At 41.9% G+C, this 17,627-nt stretch overlaps 1 protein-coding gene, 1 non-coding gene and 1 pseudogene across 5 annotated transcripts in view; all 3 read right to left on the bottom strand.

Moving 5' to 3' along the window:
• Nucleotides 1-17,627, bottom strand: part of Mroh9 (maestro heat like repeat family member 9) — an 86,219-nt gene that overhangs the window by 35,771 nt on the left and 32,821 nt on the right. For all 4 annotated transcript variants that reach the window (XM_021257107.2, XM_021257110.2, XM_021257112.2 and 1 more), the window contains one exon: nt 4,150-4,299. In XM_021257107.2, coding sequence (XP_021112766.1) covers nt 4,150-4,299 — 150 coding nt within the window. The remainder of the gene's footprint in view (nt 1-4,149; nt 4,300-17,627) is intronic.
• LOC147821929 (U6 spliceosomal RNA) lies at nt 2,987-3,092 on the bottom strand. Its single transcript, XR_015446345.1, has one exon. It is a non-coding gene; the product is annotated as a U6 spliceosomal RNA (small nuclear RNA).
• On the bottom strand, nt 7,028-8,513 carry LOC101700139 (adiponectin receptor protein 1 pseudogene; annotated as a pseudogene).

Here is a 17,627-nt window from a genome sequence, read left to right as displayed (position 1 = left end):
AGGAGAGTTTTCTACCTAGGCCTGGAATTTGTCTTACATCAATAAAGCAAAAGAAAAAATAAATGAAATGTGAGATATTGCAGGGTATTCCTGTAATACATGTGCTCCCAGATGAACACGAGGTGACATTATTAAGCCATTGCTTTTCCTCAAGGACCTCTTCACTTCTAGGACTTCCAGCTGCTTCTTCTTGCTGTCCTGCTTTAGATGCAGCATAGATCTCAACAAGCTATGTCACTGGGTGCTCAACTACAGGAAGAGTGATTTGTTTGAATCCCCAAAGAAAGACTTGGTGCGCTAGATTTATTTAGAGATTGTAAGCCCATACAGTGGAATCTTGAGTTACAATCAGGCTGACATACAAATGATTTGAGTTATGACTGGAATTTTTGTTTAAACTTACAAACCAAGTCTTGAGTTACGACCTGAATGCTGGCCGCTGATCCTTTCAGATGGTCTCAGATACAGATTTAATCCTTAAAAAGTTCTGGAAGGAACATTACAGCATCCTTTCCTGTGTGAGGTCAATTGAGAAATCCTAGGCCAATGTCTCTCCAAGGACACTGAGATCTGCCTGTGTACAGGAGAGAGATTGAAGGCTGTGCAGAGGAGCCTGAGCCTTCAGTTGAACAACTTGAGTTACAACCAGCCCTTGGGAATGAATTGCATTTGTAAATCAAAGATACACTGTATAGTGTTTGTAAAATGTAGGAGATGTTCAGGACTGTTTTTTAACCATGCACAAATTTTCCTTATAACCAACATTAGATTCCATTTAGGAATCTATTTTATTCAGTAGTTCAACTATTTCTGAGAGCTGTGGTGATCATTTAAGTTGATGAACCCCATTTTTGTTCAGTTTCTCTGGATTAGTGATTTACTATACCGGAGGCTAGTTTTATGTAACTGGGCTTTTTTTTTTTTTTGGTGCCGGAGATCGAACTCGAGACCTTGCACTTGCGAGGCAGGCAGCGGCACCACTGAGCTAAATCCCCGGGTATATATCTGGGTTTTAGTGGCTTTCTCTGCAGAAACTTGGTGTAGTTTCCTCCGGCTCCCTTAGAGAACTCTGTCTTGTCAAGAAGAAGACCTCTGGTCTCTCTGCTCTGAATAATGCTCCCATCTGTCACTGCACTGGCAGTTAGTTCTCCCTCAATCAGGTGTCCCTTCCACTTTTCTGCTTTTAGCTTATTTTCAGTTACTTTGCCTGCCCTGTTGGGTCAGGAGAGGGTATTGGGAGTTTAGCCCTCAAGTCCTCATTGGCTGTGCTCATGGGGCTGTGACCTGTACAATGCACAGGGCTCCAGGTCAGACGGTCCTCCCACTTTGTTTAAAGCTCTGCTGTTGCCATCTTGAAATTTTTAATAATTTTCTCCTTGGGCTTGTGTTTTATAAGCTAAGCCCAATGGAACAATGGAGCACAGATGATACTTGCTATATGGGTCTTCTGTGGCTTTTGTGGCTCCATTCACTTACAGTGTTCACAATGCCTCACATGCATGCAATTCAGGGAGTACAGCAGAGACATCTTACTGGAACTGCAACCACTTAGCTGGAACAATGATGGCATAGAAGGCAAGAGAAAGATAGAATACTATGGATTGAACGTGCCTTCCAGGCCTCGTGTGCTGGAAACTTAATCCACAAAGCAAGTGTTGAGAGGTGAGACCTGTCAGAGGTGATTAGGTATGGGGCATCTGTCCGAACGCACGGATTAATGTCATTATCACAGAAGCTGGTTAGCTACTATAGGGGTAGGTTCCTGATAAAAGGAGTGTGGCTCCCTCCTCTCTATCTTACAGTGCTCTGCCCTTCACCTTCCGCATGAGGTGCTGTATCAAGAAAGCCCCTGCCGGATGCAGGCCCCTCAACCTTGGATTTCCCAGCCTCCAGCACTGCAAAGACGTTAATCTCTGATCGTTACAATTATCCGATCTCTGATACATTCTTAGGGCAACACAAACAGAAACCCATAAATTTTTTTCAGTCTTTCCTAACACATCAATGAGCTGAAGGTCAACAATTTGAATAGACTATGTGAATGACAAGAAGTGAAATAAAAACAGCTGAGTTAGTTTCTCTTATTGTTGTTGTTTGTTTATTATTTGAGACAAGGTCTCACTATGTACCCCAGGTTGGCCTCCAACTTCTGGCGATCCTCCTGCCTCAGCCTCCCAAGGGCCAGGATTTCAGGCGTGCGCTACCTCGTCTGGCAAGCTCAGTTAGTTTTGTGTAGTGTTTCTAGCCTTCTGCTTCTGGAAAGAATGAAATCCATACACATGTATGAAATACAAATTGCACTGTAGGAGTGATTGTGCAGGTGAGTTAAATGCATTTATTTATTTATTTATTTGTTTGTTTGTTTGTACTGGGGATTGAACCCAGGGCATTTGCACTGAGATATAGTCCCAGCTCCAGCTCTTTTTATTTTTTATCTTTTTATGCTTTTAATGTCTTTTTTTTTTTTTTTTTTTTTGGTACCGGGGATCAAACTTGGGTCCTTGTGCTTGTGCAGCAGGTGGCGAAACCACTGAGCTAAATCTCCGGCCCTGCTTTTAATGTCAATGTGCTTTTTTCATTTTTTTATTAGTACATGTTTGCTGTATATGATGTTTACTTTTATCTTAGGGAGTAAGTATATGTACTTAACATATCTTGATTCTTTTCTTTTTTTTTTTTTGTACTGGGGATCGAACTCGGGACCTTGTGCTTGCGAAGCAGGCGCCGGAACCACTGAGCTAAATCCCTGGCCCTCTTGATTCTTTTCATTCTCCTTCCCCTTCCCATCCTCCTCCCTCTTTCCCTCTCTGGATACCTTTCTCCAATTTTCATTATTATTTTTTTTGGAGGGGGGGTACCAGGTATTGAACTCGGGTCCTTTGGCTTACGAGACAGGTGGCAGAACCACTGGGCTAAATCTCCAGCCCTCATTATTATTATAATATTATCATTATTATTATTATTACTATTTAGTTTATGTTTGTGAAAAAACATGGAACCCTTCACGAATTTGCATGTCACCCTTGTGCAGGGCCACGCTAATCTTCTCTGAATTGTTCCAATTTTAGTGCCTGTGCTGCCAAAGTGAGCACCCTTCTTATTTTTCATTTTGAGAAAGGGTCTTGCTAAGTCACTAAGTTGTCCAGGCTGAGCTCAAATTTGTCATCCTGAGGCAAGAGCCTCAGCCACTCAGAGTACTGGGATTACAGGCATCCACCACCACACCCAGCTAAAAGCTCTTACATTTTACAATTAGCACTAGATATAATAGGGATAGCAAATGTACTAATAATTTAAAAATTTCATCATTCTTTTGGCTTACAAAGACATTAATGATGACTTACAAAGACATCCGTGATGACTTGAATGAGACTATAGAGGAAAAATAGTATCATAGGCTTAGCCATTTGATGAGTGTTTTTCCTATGTTGTGAAAGCACAGTCCCATATTTCATTCTGCACTGAGCCCCACAAATTGTAGTCACCCTGCATCAAGGTGCAGGTCCTTGAAACTCCATAAGGGCCACACAGGAGGTTTCATTCGTGACTCTACTGTGCTATTGTCATTAATGCATTTCTTTTAAAAAACTAAAGCAAGTATAGTAAAATATTATAATTTAGTATGACTGGCAGGTGAACATTCATTAAGGTATTCTCTAGAATTTTCTGCATACTTGAAATGCTTCATGAAAAGCCTCATTTTATTAAACTGACATGATGATCAATAGCAAGAAATGTGTATGAAAAGAAGTAGACATATAACAAAATGAAAAACTACACTACAGCTAAATTTTCAAAGTGGCCTATATGCCCATCAACACATAAATGGATAAAGAAAATGTATATGCTCACAATGTTGTACTACTCAGCCATAAGGATAAATTTGAGTCATTTTAGGAAAATGGCTGTGGAGACCTTAATGTTAAGCGAAATAAGCAAGAATGAAAGGTTAAGTATCACATGGTTTCCCAAAATATAAATGATGTAAGAGCAAAATAAAAGAGGATAGAAAACAGGGAGGTACATTTTGGGGAGATGGGAAGGGGACCTGAGATGGGGGAAAGGGGAGGTGGGAGGGGGAAGGGAAGTATAAAGGCCTAAGATATATATGCACTTTGAAAATGTCAAATACTTTGTCCAGCACCTTACCCTGGTGACCTTCTGGGCATGATATTTCAGAGTCAGTTTCAGCACAGTTGCTGCTTTGGATGCAGTTTCTTGATCAGATGTCGAGAGTTTCATCAGGAGATGCAACATAAAGTCAGTCAGCAAAGAGGGTGATAAGCTTTGTCCTATACACTGAAACCAAGAAGAGATATGTGACATCAGGCTCATAGAGAACACAAAACTCTCATGGGCTGTGTGGGTGCCCTTTACAAGCGTTAGTATAAAGATAATTGCAATCTAAAAGTAATTTAATTTTTTTCTCATGATTTTAAAACAACTCAGCTGTTCAAGTATTGTGGTAAACTTCTTCATCTTTGAAAATAAATTTGCTAAATCAGAAAGAAGTATGCTGGGTGTAGTGATGCACACCTGTGATCCCAGAACTCTGGAAGGCTAAGGCAGGAAGATTTCAAGTTCCAGGCCAGTTTGGAAAACTTAGTGGGATCCTGTCTTAAAATTAAAAATAAAGAAGAGCTGCCAATATAGCTTAGTGAGAAGCCCCTGATTTCTAGCCCCAGTGCTGCAAAAAACAAACATATATACAAATTAATCTGGTTGGAACTTCCCGAAGTTGAAACTCTTTGCTCTTTTTGGTGGGCTCCGAATTTATGCTAAGGAGGCAACTCATGGAAGGCTCCTAGATGGCTTCAGGATGGGGGATGGCTGTGCTAGAAAGAGCAACCGCGTGATCCAAGTCTTGGGGCTTTGGGCTATGTGACAGCAGCCAGACTGCTGAGGATGGGAGAGGACTGGAGAAGGAATTGACCAAATAGTCAGTGACTTGCTCATGTGCCTAGGTCAGGAAAGCCCAACAAAAAGGCTGCACAGTGATACTCAGGGGATGTTCCTGGGTGGTGGTACATACTGATGTACTGAGAAGGGGACACACCCTGAGGACGGAGATGGTCACATTTGAGAACCACAGCTATCACTTCTTGGCCTTTTGGCTAGGATCAAGTGTTGAGAGTCATTATCAGCAGTCTCAAAGACCACACTTCTGGGAGCAAGCTGACCCAGCTGAAGATCTCCCAGAGCCTTCAACTAGACCAATCCAAGCTTGATGAGGTCACATGACACATCAAGCAGGGGAGCCCCAATGGGTACACAGTGCTCCTAGCCACCCAGGCAGCCCCCAACGGGCCTGGCACCGAGGCGATGGCCACAGTGGAGCCACACCTGTAGAGGCAGCTTTTCAGGAACCTGGTCTCCTACTTGAAACAGAAGCAGGCTGCAGGGGTAATCAGCCTGCCAGTGGTGGTGGTGGGGGTCCAAGGGCAGAGACATCACAGGCATGCTTTACACCTTCCCACCCTGAGACTTCTCCCAGCAGTACCTCCAGTCAGCACTGAGGACATTGGGCAAGCTGGAAGAGGAACACATGGTGATAGTTATAGCAAGAGACACTGCCTAGCGCAAACTCAAAAGCAGTTACTTGCAAATCTGATTCCTTCTCTACCTGGTCCCTTGGTTTGAATTATCTGCTGGATTAATTTGGTTCATTTGGTGGGAGGATCAGAGTCTGTCCACCACTAAATCTAAGTTCTTAGATTTTGGGGGACTTTTTTTTTTATGACGATAACAAGAACCCCTGTTATGTTGACTTCTCTATGAGATACTGTCTGCTGTATTCTGGATTTTTAAAAAATTTTTTGACCAACTATGGAAAGTTGTCAGTAAAGCCTTTGTCAGAGGATGGATTTCTAAAAAAAAAAGTGCTGAGAGCTGTGGCTTCAGCTCAGTTATTCTCTCTGCTTGAAGAAGTTCACTCGAACTGTCGGCCACCCGGATTCAGGGTTTGAACCAACTTTGTGCAGGAGGAGCCCTGCACCTCCTAGAAGCAGCTCTTCCTGTCTGTAATCTTATTTGGCCACCTAGGGTGAATTCTCACATCTCTGTAGACTCTGCCTTGGCTTCCAGTTCTTCCTCTTCTGCTTCCTGAGCCATTACTAACCCTTTCTTGGATCTATATATTGATGTGTGAAATGTGATGCATGACTTGAGTATTAGTGATATTAGAATTAAGATTCAAAAAAAAGACCTGTGGCTGCCCAGCTCATTGAGTATTGAGTGGACATCGAGTACTTGGCCTGATAAGGCTGATGAAACTGATGTAACTAATGAATGTATTGGCATTCAATATATTCTTTTTTTGTCTTCTATATTTTCTTTTATTATTATCATTCTTTGCAACAAGATACATAGCAATGATAGCAGATTTCTGGTTTTTTTTGTACTGGGATCAAACTCCAGGCCTTGCGCTTTTGAGGCAGGCAGCGGAAACACTGAGCTAAATCCCCGGCCACTGCTGATTCCTTTTTAAAGCTTAGTATTAAATATTAAATATCTTTCCCCATTTTAATTTTACATTACTCTGGCAAGGAAAAAAATTAAAACTCAAGTTATCTGAAGCCTGGACACACTTCCATGATTAGCCAGGCTATGTAAAAGTTGGTGGTTTTATTCTTCCTGCTGTGTAAAGCAGATCTAGGCCCTAGAAATCTGGGACCAGGTTATAATTGTTTTTGAAAAGTATGCTACAAAAATGGATGGACTGTTATAAGCCTGGTTACAAAGTAAGGATGGAGGCAAGGGAGGGACATTTTTCTTTCAGAAAAAAAAATTCTGAAGTGTCCCAGTCCATAATTTTTCTCAAAATGATTGGAGGAGGGGTAACATCTCAACATGAGCTTCAAAGTACTGTCTCTGGAGGGACTAGTAAGTAGCTGTTTTGCCCTCTGCACCCTCTCCAGCTGGGGAATGGAAATGGAAAGTCTATTGCCCAGTGGCTGTCAAAGTGAGCTGACACTTGATTGGTACTGAATTCTCTAAGAAGTTTCTTCTAGAAACAGACAACTTAGAGTCTTCCTCTCACTTCAGCAATCTTTAAAAGCACTTGGCAGTGGTTCCAGTGCCTGCCTCCTAAATGCAAGGACCCATGTTCAATCCCTGGTACCAAAAAAAAAAAAAGCACTTGCTCCTCCACCATGTGAGTAGGAAGGCTCAGAGCAGGGAGTCATCAGTATAGCCACCCTCTAGACCATAACGGAATTCCTGCAGGTTGGAGACCCTGTAGAAGTCGACAAAGGCTGCTGCCATCACCAGGACATGGAAAATCTGATAAGACTGGAACCATATGTCAAATTTTCCGGGAAAGAAGTACTCAGAATACAAACAGCATAAAGGCCAGCGCTGGTGATGTACATCACAGCCATGAGGAAGAACCAGCCCATCTGGCCCACTGTGGTGGCCTTGCCAAAGCCCTCAGAGCTAGTAAAGTGCATAGTGGGCACAACACCACTCAAGCCAAGTCCCGGGAACACGCCTGCTCTTGTCTGCCAGTGCTCAGGAGTGGCAAACCGGTCCCACTGTGCTACAGTGATGGCAGAAATGCCCAGGACACAGATGATGGAGAGGTAGATGAGCCGAGGCTGTGGGGAGCAGTAGAAGGAATAAAGCCAGGGGACAAAGCTCCCCGTAATCAGTGCAGCAATCCCTGAATAGTCCAATTTGGAAAAAGTCTGAGAGACTTTCTCTGAATGACAATAGATGGTGTGAAAGAGCCAGGAGAAGCTGAAGCAGAGCACTGTACCCAAAAAAAACCCAACCCGAAAACCACCTTCTCCTGTAGAGGGGCCATGAAGTACATATTTGGTTGGAGCATGGTCAGGATTCTAAAAAAGAGAAAGAGCACAAAATCAAGTAGATGGGTCCAGATGTTGCCAGTTTCTGTATGGATGTGGAAGATGCTCTGGAAGCAACCCCAGAAGGAGGGCATGGATGGCCAGTGGCCATGTAACAGGTAGTCATTGTCCTTCAGCCAGTCAAGGAGGACATCATACGGGATGACTCTCCAACGCCCCACCCAGATCTTATACACGAACTCCTCCATCTTCTCCATGGCATAGTGGGCCTGCAGGGGGAGTGGCAACACCCACACCTCCTCCTCCTCTTCCTGGGGCACTGAGCATGTTTGCTCATCTTCAGCTTTGGTTGGGTTGGCGATTACTCGCTTGCCTTTCTCTTCTAGCAGAGGTCCCAGTTCAGCCAGTTCCACAGTGTCAGTTTCCCTGTTACTGGCAAGAGTCCCAGTGCCCTATGCTGCCACCGATCCTTTGTGGGAAGACATCTGGCTGGTACCTCAATACCTTGCAGCTTCAGCTTGGGGGAAGGTTGGGGTCTCTCAGCCCCAAGGGGCAGAGATCTCCCTGTGATGGTAGATAGGCCCAGTGGGCAGGCAGGTGGTGCTGGGGCCAGAGGTCCCCATGAGCTACATCCTGCGGTGCTGGCAGCGGCCTGTGGCCCAGTGGTCCTGATGCTGAGCAGCTGGTATTCAATAAATTTAGACATTGTGGAAAGACACAGATGTGTCTGGTCTATGTCACCAACATAGCTCACTTAGGACATGGCCTCTGTCTTTCTGATGTAAATGCCCAATCTCTTGCCCCTCTCCTCTTCCCCAAGAGGACCCTTGGATACATCCTTGACAAATGGGATGCATTTAGCCCTCAAACCCTAAAAGAACAGAAAGAGAGGCTTATTTTCTTTTGCAAGGCTGCCTGACTTAAGTACAAAGTAAGTGATGAAAACTCCTGGTTAGAAAAGTGAAAGTTTGAACTATAATACTATTTTGTTATATATATATTTTTGTTGATAAAAATACAGGGAAATTGTGAGAAGTGCCATACATCTAGGAATTCTTTGTTTTTAGGGATAACCCAGATCTTTGTAAAATGTGTAGGTTTATCCAGTAGTGATGGCTCTTATGGAAAAGGCTGTGCCTCCAAGGTTGGAGGGTCCCCAGTTTGTTTTACTCCCTCTTGACGATCCTATTCCTGACCCACTTTCCAAGCCTACAGTTTGTCTCCCCCCTCTTTCCTTAACTTACCCTGAGCCCCAACTTCCCTTTGAGAGCTTCCCAACTCCTACCTCAACTATGTCCTTTGTAGGAGATAATGAAAAATCAGTCCCCATGAGGTAGAAGGACCTGGCTGTAAAGTTTTTGGGAATTTTATGGTTGGGTACCAAATGCATGACATCTAAAAAAGGCCATTAAAATTGTTTGCTGCAGCAGCCTGTACCAATAAATACAAAACAACTAAAACTGTTTCAAGGACTCTTGGGATATTGGTACATTTTTATATTTCACCTTGCTTAAACTGCCAACTCTATATAACTTAATAAAAAGGAAAATGCCTTTTATATGGTATTGGGACAAAAAGGCTCAAAAGTCTTTTGAGCAAGTTGAGATTCTTGTGGAATAAGCTACACAATTATGTGCCCCAGTACCTCAAAGCTCATTTGTGCTAGAGGCTACCAGGAGTCCCTAGAGCTATAGATGGGAGCTACAACAGGGATGACCCAAACAGACATTTCCAATAGGATTTTGTCCCCATTATGGGAAGGGACAAAAGCCTGATATACAGTGATAGGTCTCCCACCACCTCAGCAGCTATTAAGTACAGTAGCTGCCCTCTTCCTATGGTGCCTTGCCCCCTCCCCTGTGTGACATCATGCCAAGATGGTTGCTCCCACCAAAGAACAAACCCTTCTTCCCAGCATGCCCCTGTTCCAACCTAGATAGTAACCTAATACTTGCTCACCTCCTACCACCTAGTGACATCACCGGCTCCTCCATTCCTTAGTCACTACCTCACTCAACCCCGCCTCAGCCCCTACAAGCCCCACCCCAGTCTCTATAAAAGACTCTCCCTGCCCCAGCCATATTGCTTTTGTCTCTCCTTTGTTCAGAGACAGCCCGGCAGATCTATTCCCCTAATAAAGGCTTGTTGTGGCCTGGTCTGGTCTTGGTCTTCGGCCCTTTTACCTGACATTTCTGGTGCCGTGACTCGGATGGTAGATGGTCCATTAAGGGACGATCCCCCGCAGGACGGGGTTGATTGACCTTTTGGCCATCTCCAACGGACCTATCTGCCGTTGCCAGGACCCTCCGGGGCTTTCTACCTTTGCCATTGCTGACGCTACACATCCACACCGGTCACCAATGTCTGGGTGAGTAGGGAGTTCAGCCTCCCTCTCGTCGGATTCTCTGTCTCGTTCTCTCTCCCTCCGGGGACTTCTCAGAAATCCAAGCGCTTGGTCAGAGAAACCCCCACGGCCTCTGGGCCCAGGACCGTGCCCCTGGGAGACGTCCCATCGGCCCGCCTCCTCTCGTTCTCTCCCTCTGGGAGACTCACTCGGAGATTGTCAAAGGAGACAAGGACGCTTCTCCCCTTTGTCTTTCTCCCCAGGGGCTGCCTCCTCCTCACCCGCTCTAATCAGGGGGCCCAACAATCCAAACCCCGCCCCTCAACGCCTCTGGGCTGCCTTCTGGCACAACTCAAACCCCTTGGATTGTTGGGACCAGACTTTAGGCCAAAAAGATTTGTTTTCTATTGTAATCAGGTTTGGCCTCAGTATAAATTAGATAATGGGTTTCCACACCCCAAAAATGGCACTTTCAATTTTAACATACTGTGTGATTTACACAACTTCTGTCAGTACAATGGCAAATGGTCAGAAATCCCCTACATACAAGCCTTTTCTACCTATGCTCTTAACCCTCCCTCTGTCAAACCTGTTCTTCTCAAGTACTCCTAGCCTGAGCCGATCACTCACCGCTCATACCTCCCCCACTTTATAACTCTGTTGATAAGAAAAAGTTTTAAAGCTTAATAGATTAGCTATTAAAGTAGTTGTGGAAGCAAACTAAGTAGTGTATCCCTTTAAAAACTTGCATTAGCCCATTGCTTCTGCTGTTCAAAGTGAAGGTTATATAGCTTCTTTGATTTGTAGCTCCACTATAGATAACATCCTAACTAAAAAATGAAGTGAAAATCCTTGAACAAACTTGTGATATATGTGCCTTAATTGTCATGTGTTTAGGGCTGTAATCAGTGACAGAAACCACCTGTGTCTAACCATTAAACAGGAATTAGAACTTTATTTACTTAACAAAGACCACTAGGGATGAGATAATGATGGACAAAAGTATAAAATGTTTATAGTGAGTCGGAGACAAAATATTTAAAAAGCTATAAGTAAAAGATATATTTTTGATATAAAAGGATTTTATATGTTTGTCTTATTAGCAGGACAAGACCAAAAGGCCTAAGTACATCAAGAAGGTGTGCGAAAGTGATTTATAAAGGAAATATATGTTTACTTGTTGGTTTCAAGTTTATTATAAAAGGTTTACAGGAATAGAGGTTTCATTCCTTCTGATTTTAATTCTACAAGAGATCTCTGTTAATTGACTTACAAAAAGTTTTAAATAGTCTTATTTATAATTATAAACCTAAAATTATAAAGAGATTATAATTCCATTGGGCTAAATATATTTGAGTGCACTCTAGTTTTAGAAATTGTCTTATATCTTTGTTTTTGTCCAATCCTACAGCTGTTTTATTAATAGATAAAGGTTATTAAGTTCAAGGCATGCTCCCCTTGGTGAACAAAGGAGCGGCCGCATGGAAATATTTTCCAGTCTTTGTTCACTAGGGGGACCTCAACAGTTTTCATCTTACAAGAGACTGACCCAATAGTTTTCATAGCCTTATAAAAGACTTACAGGAATAAATATTATTTAAATATATTATTATACTGTTTATATCAATTGTCATCAAAGGGATAAATTCTAAATATGTTATTATGGTGTGCTTACACTGGCCATTTTCAAAGGACTAAATATCCTGTAAAAAACAACAATAACAAGGTTTTATTTTTTCTAGTGTACTAAATGTATTTATACTTTCTTACTGTACAGGTTTTCTAATATTTGTTTATGATAATAACCTCTTTTTGATTCAGGTATTTGCCTTTTCATACACTCTAGCTATTTATGATAACAGATACATATATGGGGTATTTTCTTTAGATGGTATCCTATCAAAAGATTATTTATTTATTTTTTTAAAAGATAATTTAGGTAAAAACTTTTGGTGTTTTAAAAAAAATGAGTACATTTAATGATGGCTATTTTATATCAAGATGGACATTTAAATGTGTTACAAAGGTAAAGTCATCATAATTGTCATGTTAAAATATTATTTGTGGTTCTTTTTCTGTTAATATTCTACAGGAATTCAACTACTAAAAAACAACCATGACTGATGACAGTAACAGTTCTCTATATTTTAAATTCCAAAATGTTTGTTATTCAGGTAAAACTATAATAGTTAAGTTCATTATTCTTGTTACAATGCTAACGCTATTGACCTTCTCTTCTGGGTGTTCAACAACTAAAGTTTGGAGACCAAAACTAAAAGGTAACTGGGCTATGAGGACAGCCAATATTTTGGCCCTGGCCCCTCAAGGTCAACAAAGTTCCAGGACATGAGGGAACCTTCTCTACAGGGTCCTACATCTTTGGTAAGTCACTCAACCTCCTAACCTGGGAGATTGCTGGACACCAGAGGACAATGTACTGTGTGCCAAAGGAGGGTCACCAAGAAAAAACTCTCCACTGCTTTCACTGAAAGCAACTTGGTCAAACAAGGCCATAACCCATCCAGATGGCTGACACTGACAGAGAAGCAGAGAGGCACTATGCATGGTTCCAAAGTAATGGCCTGGGGAGACTTAACTGACCTTAATAGATAACAAGAGGTTCATATTGATTGACACAGGTCTCACTTTAACTTGGTCTTAAACACCCAGCAGAAAAAATAACCAAAAGAGGCACAAAACAATGACATAATAATAAAGCTAGACTTCAGAAAAATTAAGACATAGCCCACCCATTAAAATCTTTTGGTTCACTCATGACACAGCCATTTCAAAAAGACAAAACTTTGGGTACTAAATAGAAGCAAAAATCATTAATTAGCTACAAGTGTGTACAGATTCTTTTCAAAAAAAATTAAAAGAAGTTATTTACAGGTAACCAATCCTAGAAACCACTGGTCTCCAGATCTCTCCTTTTAGATAAGTGTTTTTCTGATTCTGTGATAACTAATTAACTTTCGTGTAATGATCAAAAAAAAAAAACCATAAAGTAAGAGTATTGAGAAAAAATCACGTGCTTGTCAGCCACAGTCAGGATAAGTTCTATACCAAGCAGCTACAAGATTTATTCCTTTTAAAATAATGTACATCCTTGTTCTCTGTTTATGATGCCTCTTCTCATTGTGCTCATACTTTCTGGATACCTACCCGTGTCTAAAAAGATCAAGCCTTTTATGCTACACTTGATCACCTTAAGTCGTCCAGTGTCCTTGTTGAGGTTATCAGTTCTCTTTATTTTTAAATATATCTAGGAGGCCTCCAAAAACTGAGAGATACAGGAATAAAACTTTCCTGGCCTTGAATTTAAAGAAGTCAGGTTCATAGTAACACTACACTCATCGGTATGTTGGCCTCCAAAAGACATTTGCTCAGTTACATACACCTTTTATATTCCCCCCCCAAAAAAGGATTATAAAGATTATATAAATTGTGTTTATCACTTTTCCACTCATTCTCTAAGAGCAAGGACATGACACATGGGCCCTTAGATCAGGAGCTATGATCTCTTCCATAACAGTCTCTTACTTCTATAACAAATGAGCCCCTAAACATCCAGCTGTCTCTGTAAAACCTATGTAAATAATAAATAAAAAATTACATGTCAAATGAAAAAAATTAAAACTCAATGGGCCAGATAGATATGCCCCCCAAGGTACTAATCAATAGTGGGGTACGTTTGGTTCCTGGAGCTCATGGCTCACCTGGCTATTACTACTCTTGGGACCCCTCAGTATTATCTGTTTAATTCTCTGTTTTGGACAGTGCCTGGTTCGCTGTTTTCAAAATTTCTTGCAGAAACGATTGAGGGCATTCACCAGCCAGACAGCCACAGAGTTCATCATGGCAGGGTACCAACCAGTACGGCAAAAGGAAGAGGTCCCCACTTGCCACGTGCCTCATCAGATCCAGGTCTAGCCCCGATCTTCGCCCCTTGTCAGCAGGAAGCAGCTCCAGAAGAAGAGACCTTCGCCCAACTGTCATAAAACAAAAGCCTGGAATGATAGGTCTCCCACCACCTCAGCAGCTATTAAGTACAGTAGCTGCCCTCTTCCTATGGTGCCTTGCCCCCTCCCCTGTGTGACATCATGCCAAGATGGTTGCTCCCACCAAAGAACAAACCCTTCTTCCCAGCATGCCCCTGTTCCAACCTAGATAGTAACCTAATACTTGCTCACCTCCTACCACCTAGTGACATCACCGGCTCCTCCATTCCTTAGTCACTACCTCACTCAACCCCGCCTCAGCCCCTACAAGCCCCACCCCAGTCTCTATAAAAGACTCTCCCTGCCCCAGCCATATTGCTTTTGTCTCTCCTTTGTTCAGAGACAGCCCGGCAGATCTATTCCCCTAATAAAGGCTTGTTGTGGCCTGGTCTGGTCTTGGTCTTCGGCCCTTTTACCTGACATACAGCACTGAAGCTGTAGTTGCCGGACATATATAAAGCCCTGCAGGAGGAAGAATCCATCACTGAATTTGCTTCAGTGACAATACAAGCAACATAACCAATAAAAGGCTACATTAAAGGCCTTTTGCCAAGCCCTGTTCTGGGATAGCACAAAATCAGACATTACAAGAGTGGCACAGTTACTTGCAAAACCACAAAGTTCTATCTGCTACCCCTGTGAAAAATGGCATGCAGGTCATACTGGGACCCGTGTCCTTCCAAGATACTGAACCACTCCTAGTGATTAAAAAACCAGCTAACCCAGATCAAGTGCCACAAGGGACACTGCCCATCTCCCAAGGTGCTTGGTATACTGATGATATTTTTTCCCCCATTCCTAGCCCTCCCTTCACCCCCTCCACCCTTCCCTATTTACAAAGGCTTTATTTCCATTTTTTCCATTTCTCATCATTTTTCCTTTCACCTGCCTCTCCCACTACCCCTACCCCTTTGGACCTTTTCTTCCTGTTTTGCATTATCAATTATTCATTCTAATCATTGGTACATTTTAGGTATACAATATAATGACATTCATCATTGGAAATTTGCACCTTTACAGAGTCTCTCTTGGTTCTTATTTTTCACCCTTGCCCATCCCTCCCTTCAACCCCTCCATTCCTCCCTATTTACAAAGGTTTTGTTCCTATTTTTCCATTTTCTCATATTAATCCCATTCCCTTCTATCCTTTCCCCTAGCCCTCCCACTTCCTTCCCCTTTGCCCCTTTTCTTCCTATTTCACATTACCTATTATACATTTTAGTCCTTATTTACACTTTCAGTTTCTCACACCAGAGAAACTATTTGGTATTTTTACATGTGTGTCCTATTTATCTCACTTAAGAGTATCACCTCAATGTGCATCCACTTAGCAATAAATGTCTCTAATTTCTCATTTTTTATGGCTGAGTAGTACTCCATTTTATAAGGAAACCACATTTTCTTTACCCACTCTCCAGTTGATGGGCATTTGGGCTGTTTCCAAGTTTTTAGCTATCACGAACTGTGCTGCTATGAACATGGGTGCACATATATCACTGTGGTATGATTCTTTTAATTCTTTGGGGAAGATCCCCAGTAGTGGAATAGCGGGGTCAAATGAGACTTCCAGTCCTAGTTCTTTGAGGTATCTCCATACTGATTTCCACAGTGGTTGCACCAGTCTACACTCCCACCAGCAGTGGAGCAGGGTTTCTCTTTCCCCACAGCCCCACCAGCATTTGTTATTGGTTGATTTCATGATAGCAGCCATTCTTTCTGGAGTGAGGTGGAATCTCAGCGTTGTTTTCATTTGTATCTCTCGAATGACCAGTGATGTTGAACATTTTTTCATGTATTCATTTGCTATTTCTACTTCTTTGTCTGAGAAATGTCTGTTCATTTCAGATGCCCATTTTCAGATTGAGTCTTTAAATTTGGGAGGTCTGATCTTTTTAAGTTCTTTATAGATTCTAGGTAGTAGGGCTTTGTCTGAGGAACAGCAGGTGAAGATTTTTTCCCACATTGTGGCTTGTTTCTTCACACTGCTGGTGGTTTCTCTTGCTGTGCAGAAGCTTTTTAATAAGAAGAGATCCCACTTGCTGATTGTTTGTGCTAATTCACGGGCAACTGAGGTTTTGTTCATAAAATCTTTTCCTACACCGATGTCTTCAAGAGTTCTACCTAACCTCTGTTCCATCTGCTTCAGTGTTTCTATTTTAATATTTAGATCTTTAATCCATTTCGATTTTAGTTTAGTGCATGGCAAGAGATATAGGTCTAGTTTTAGTCTTTGACAAGTTGAAACCCAATTTTTCCAGCACCATTTATTAAAGAGGCTATCTTTTCTCCAGTGAGGGTGTTTGGCTCCTTTGTCGAAGATGAGATGGCTGAGTGTGTCTGGCGTTGTTTCTGCATCTTCTAATCTGTTCCACTGGTTCTCAGGTCTGTTTCTTTGCCAGTACCATGCTGTTTTTATCACCATAGCTTTGTAGTATAGTTGCAGGTTGGGGAGTGTGATACCCCCTGCCATGTCTCTGTTACCTAGAATTGCTTTTGCTATTCTGGGCCTCTTCTTGTTCCAAATGAATTTTTGGATTGTTTTCTCAAGGTCCATGAAGTATGCTGCTGGGATCTCAATTGGAATTGCATTGAATCTATGTAGCAGTTTTGGAAGTATGGCCATTTTCACTATATTAATCCTTCCTACCCAGGAGCAGGGGATGTCTGTCCATTTTCTGATATCATCTTCAATCTCTCTTTTCAGAGTGCTATAGTTTTCAGAGAAGACGTCTTTGATTTCTTTTATTAGGTTGATTCCTAGGTATTTCAGTTTTTTGGATGCTATTGTGAAAGGAATTATTTGCCCTAGTTCTCTCTCAGTGAGTCTGTCATTCGTGTAGAAGAAAGCTATTGATTTTTGTGTGTTGACCTTGTAACCAGCTACTTGACTGAATTTGCTTATTAAGTCTAGAAGACTTTGGTGGAGTTCTTGGGGTCTTCTATATAGAGTATCATGTCATCTGCAAATAATGACAATTTGACTTCTCCATTTCCTATCTTTATTCCTTTTATTTCTTTCTCTTGTCTAATTGCCCTGGCTAATGTTTCCAAAACTATATTGAACAAGAGTGGTGATAGTGGACATCCTTGTCTTGTTCCTGATTTGAGTGTGAAGGATTTCAGTTTTTGACCATTTAGTATGATATTGGCTGTTGGTTTTTCATAGAAGGCTTTTATCAGTTTGAGGTAGAGACCATCTATTCCAATTTTTTGGAGGGTTTTTATCATAAATCCCTGTTGGATTTTGTCAAATGCTTTATCTGCATCTATGGAGATAATCATATGGTTTTTGTCCTTGGCTCTATTGATATAGTGTATAACATTGATTGATTTGCATATGTTGAACCATCCCTGCATCCCTGGGATGAATCCCACTTGATCAGGGTGTCTGATCTTCTTGATGATCTTCTGCATTCTATTTGCCAGTATCTTATTAAGGATTTTTGCATCTATGTTCATTAGTGAGATTGGCCT

This window comes from Heterocephalus glaber, unplaced genomic scaffold (assembly GCF_053883595.1).
Source record: "Heterocephalus glaber isolate CG9 unplaced genomic scaffold, H.glaber_assembly_v1.0 deba00001687, whole genome shotgun sequence".
Classification (NCBI taxonomy): Eukaryota; Metazoa; Chordata; class Mammalia; order Rodentia; family Bathyergidae; genus Heterocephalus; species Heterocephalus glaber.
This window is presented reverse-complemented; position numbering and strand designations above follow the sequence as displayed.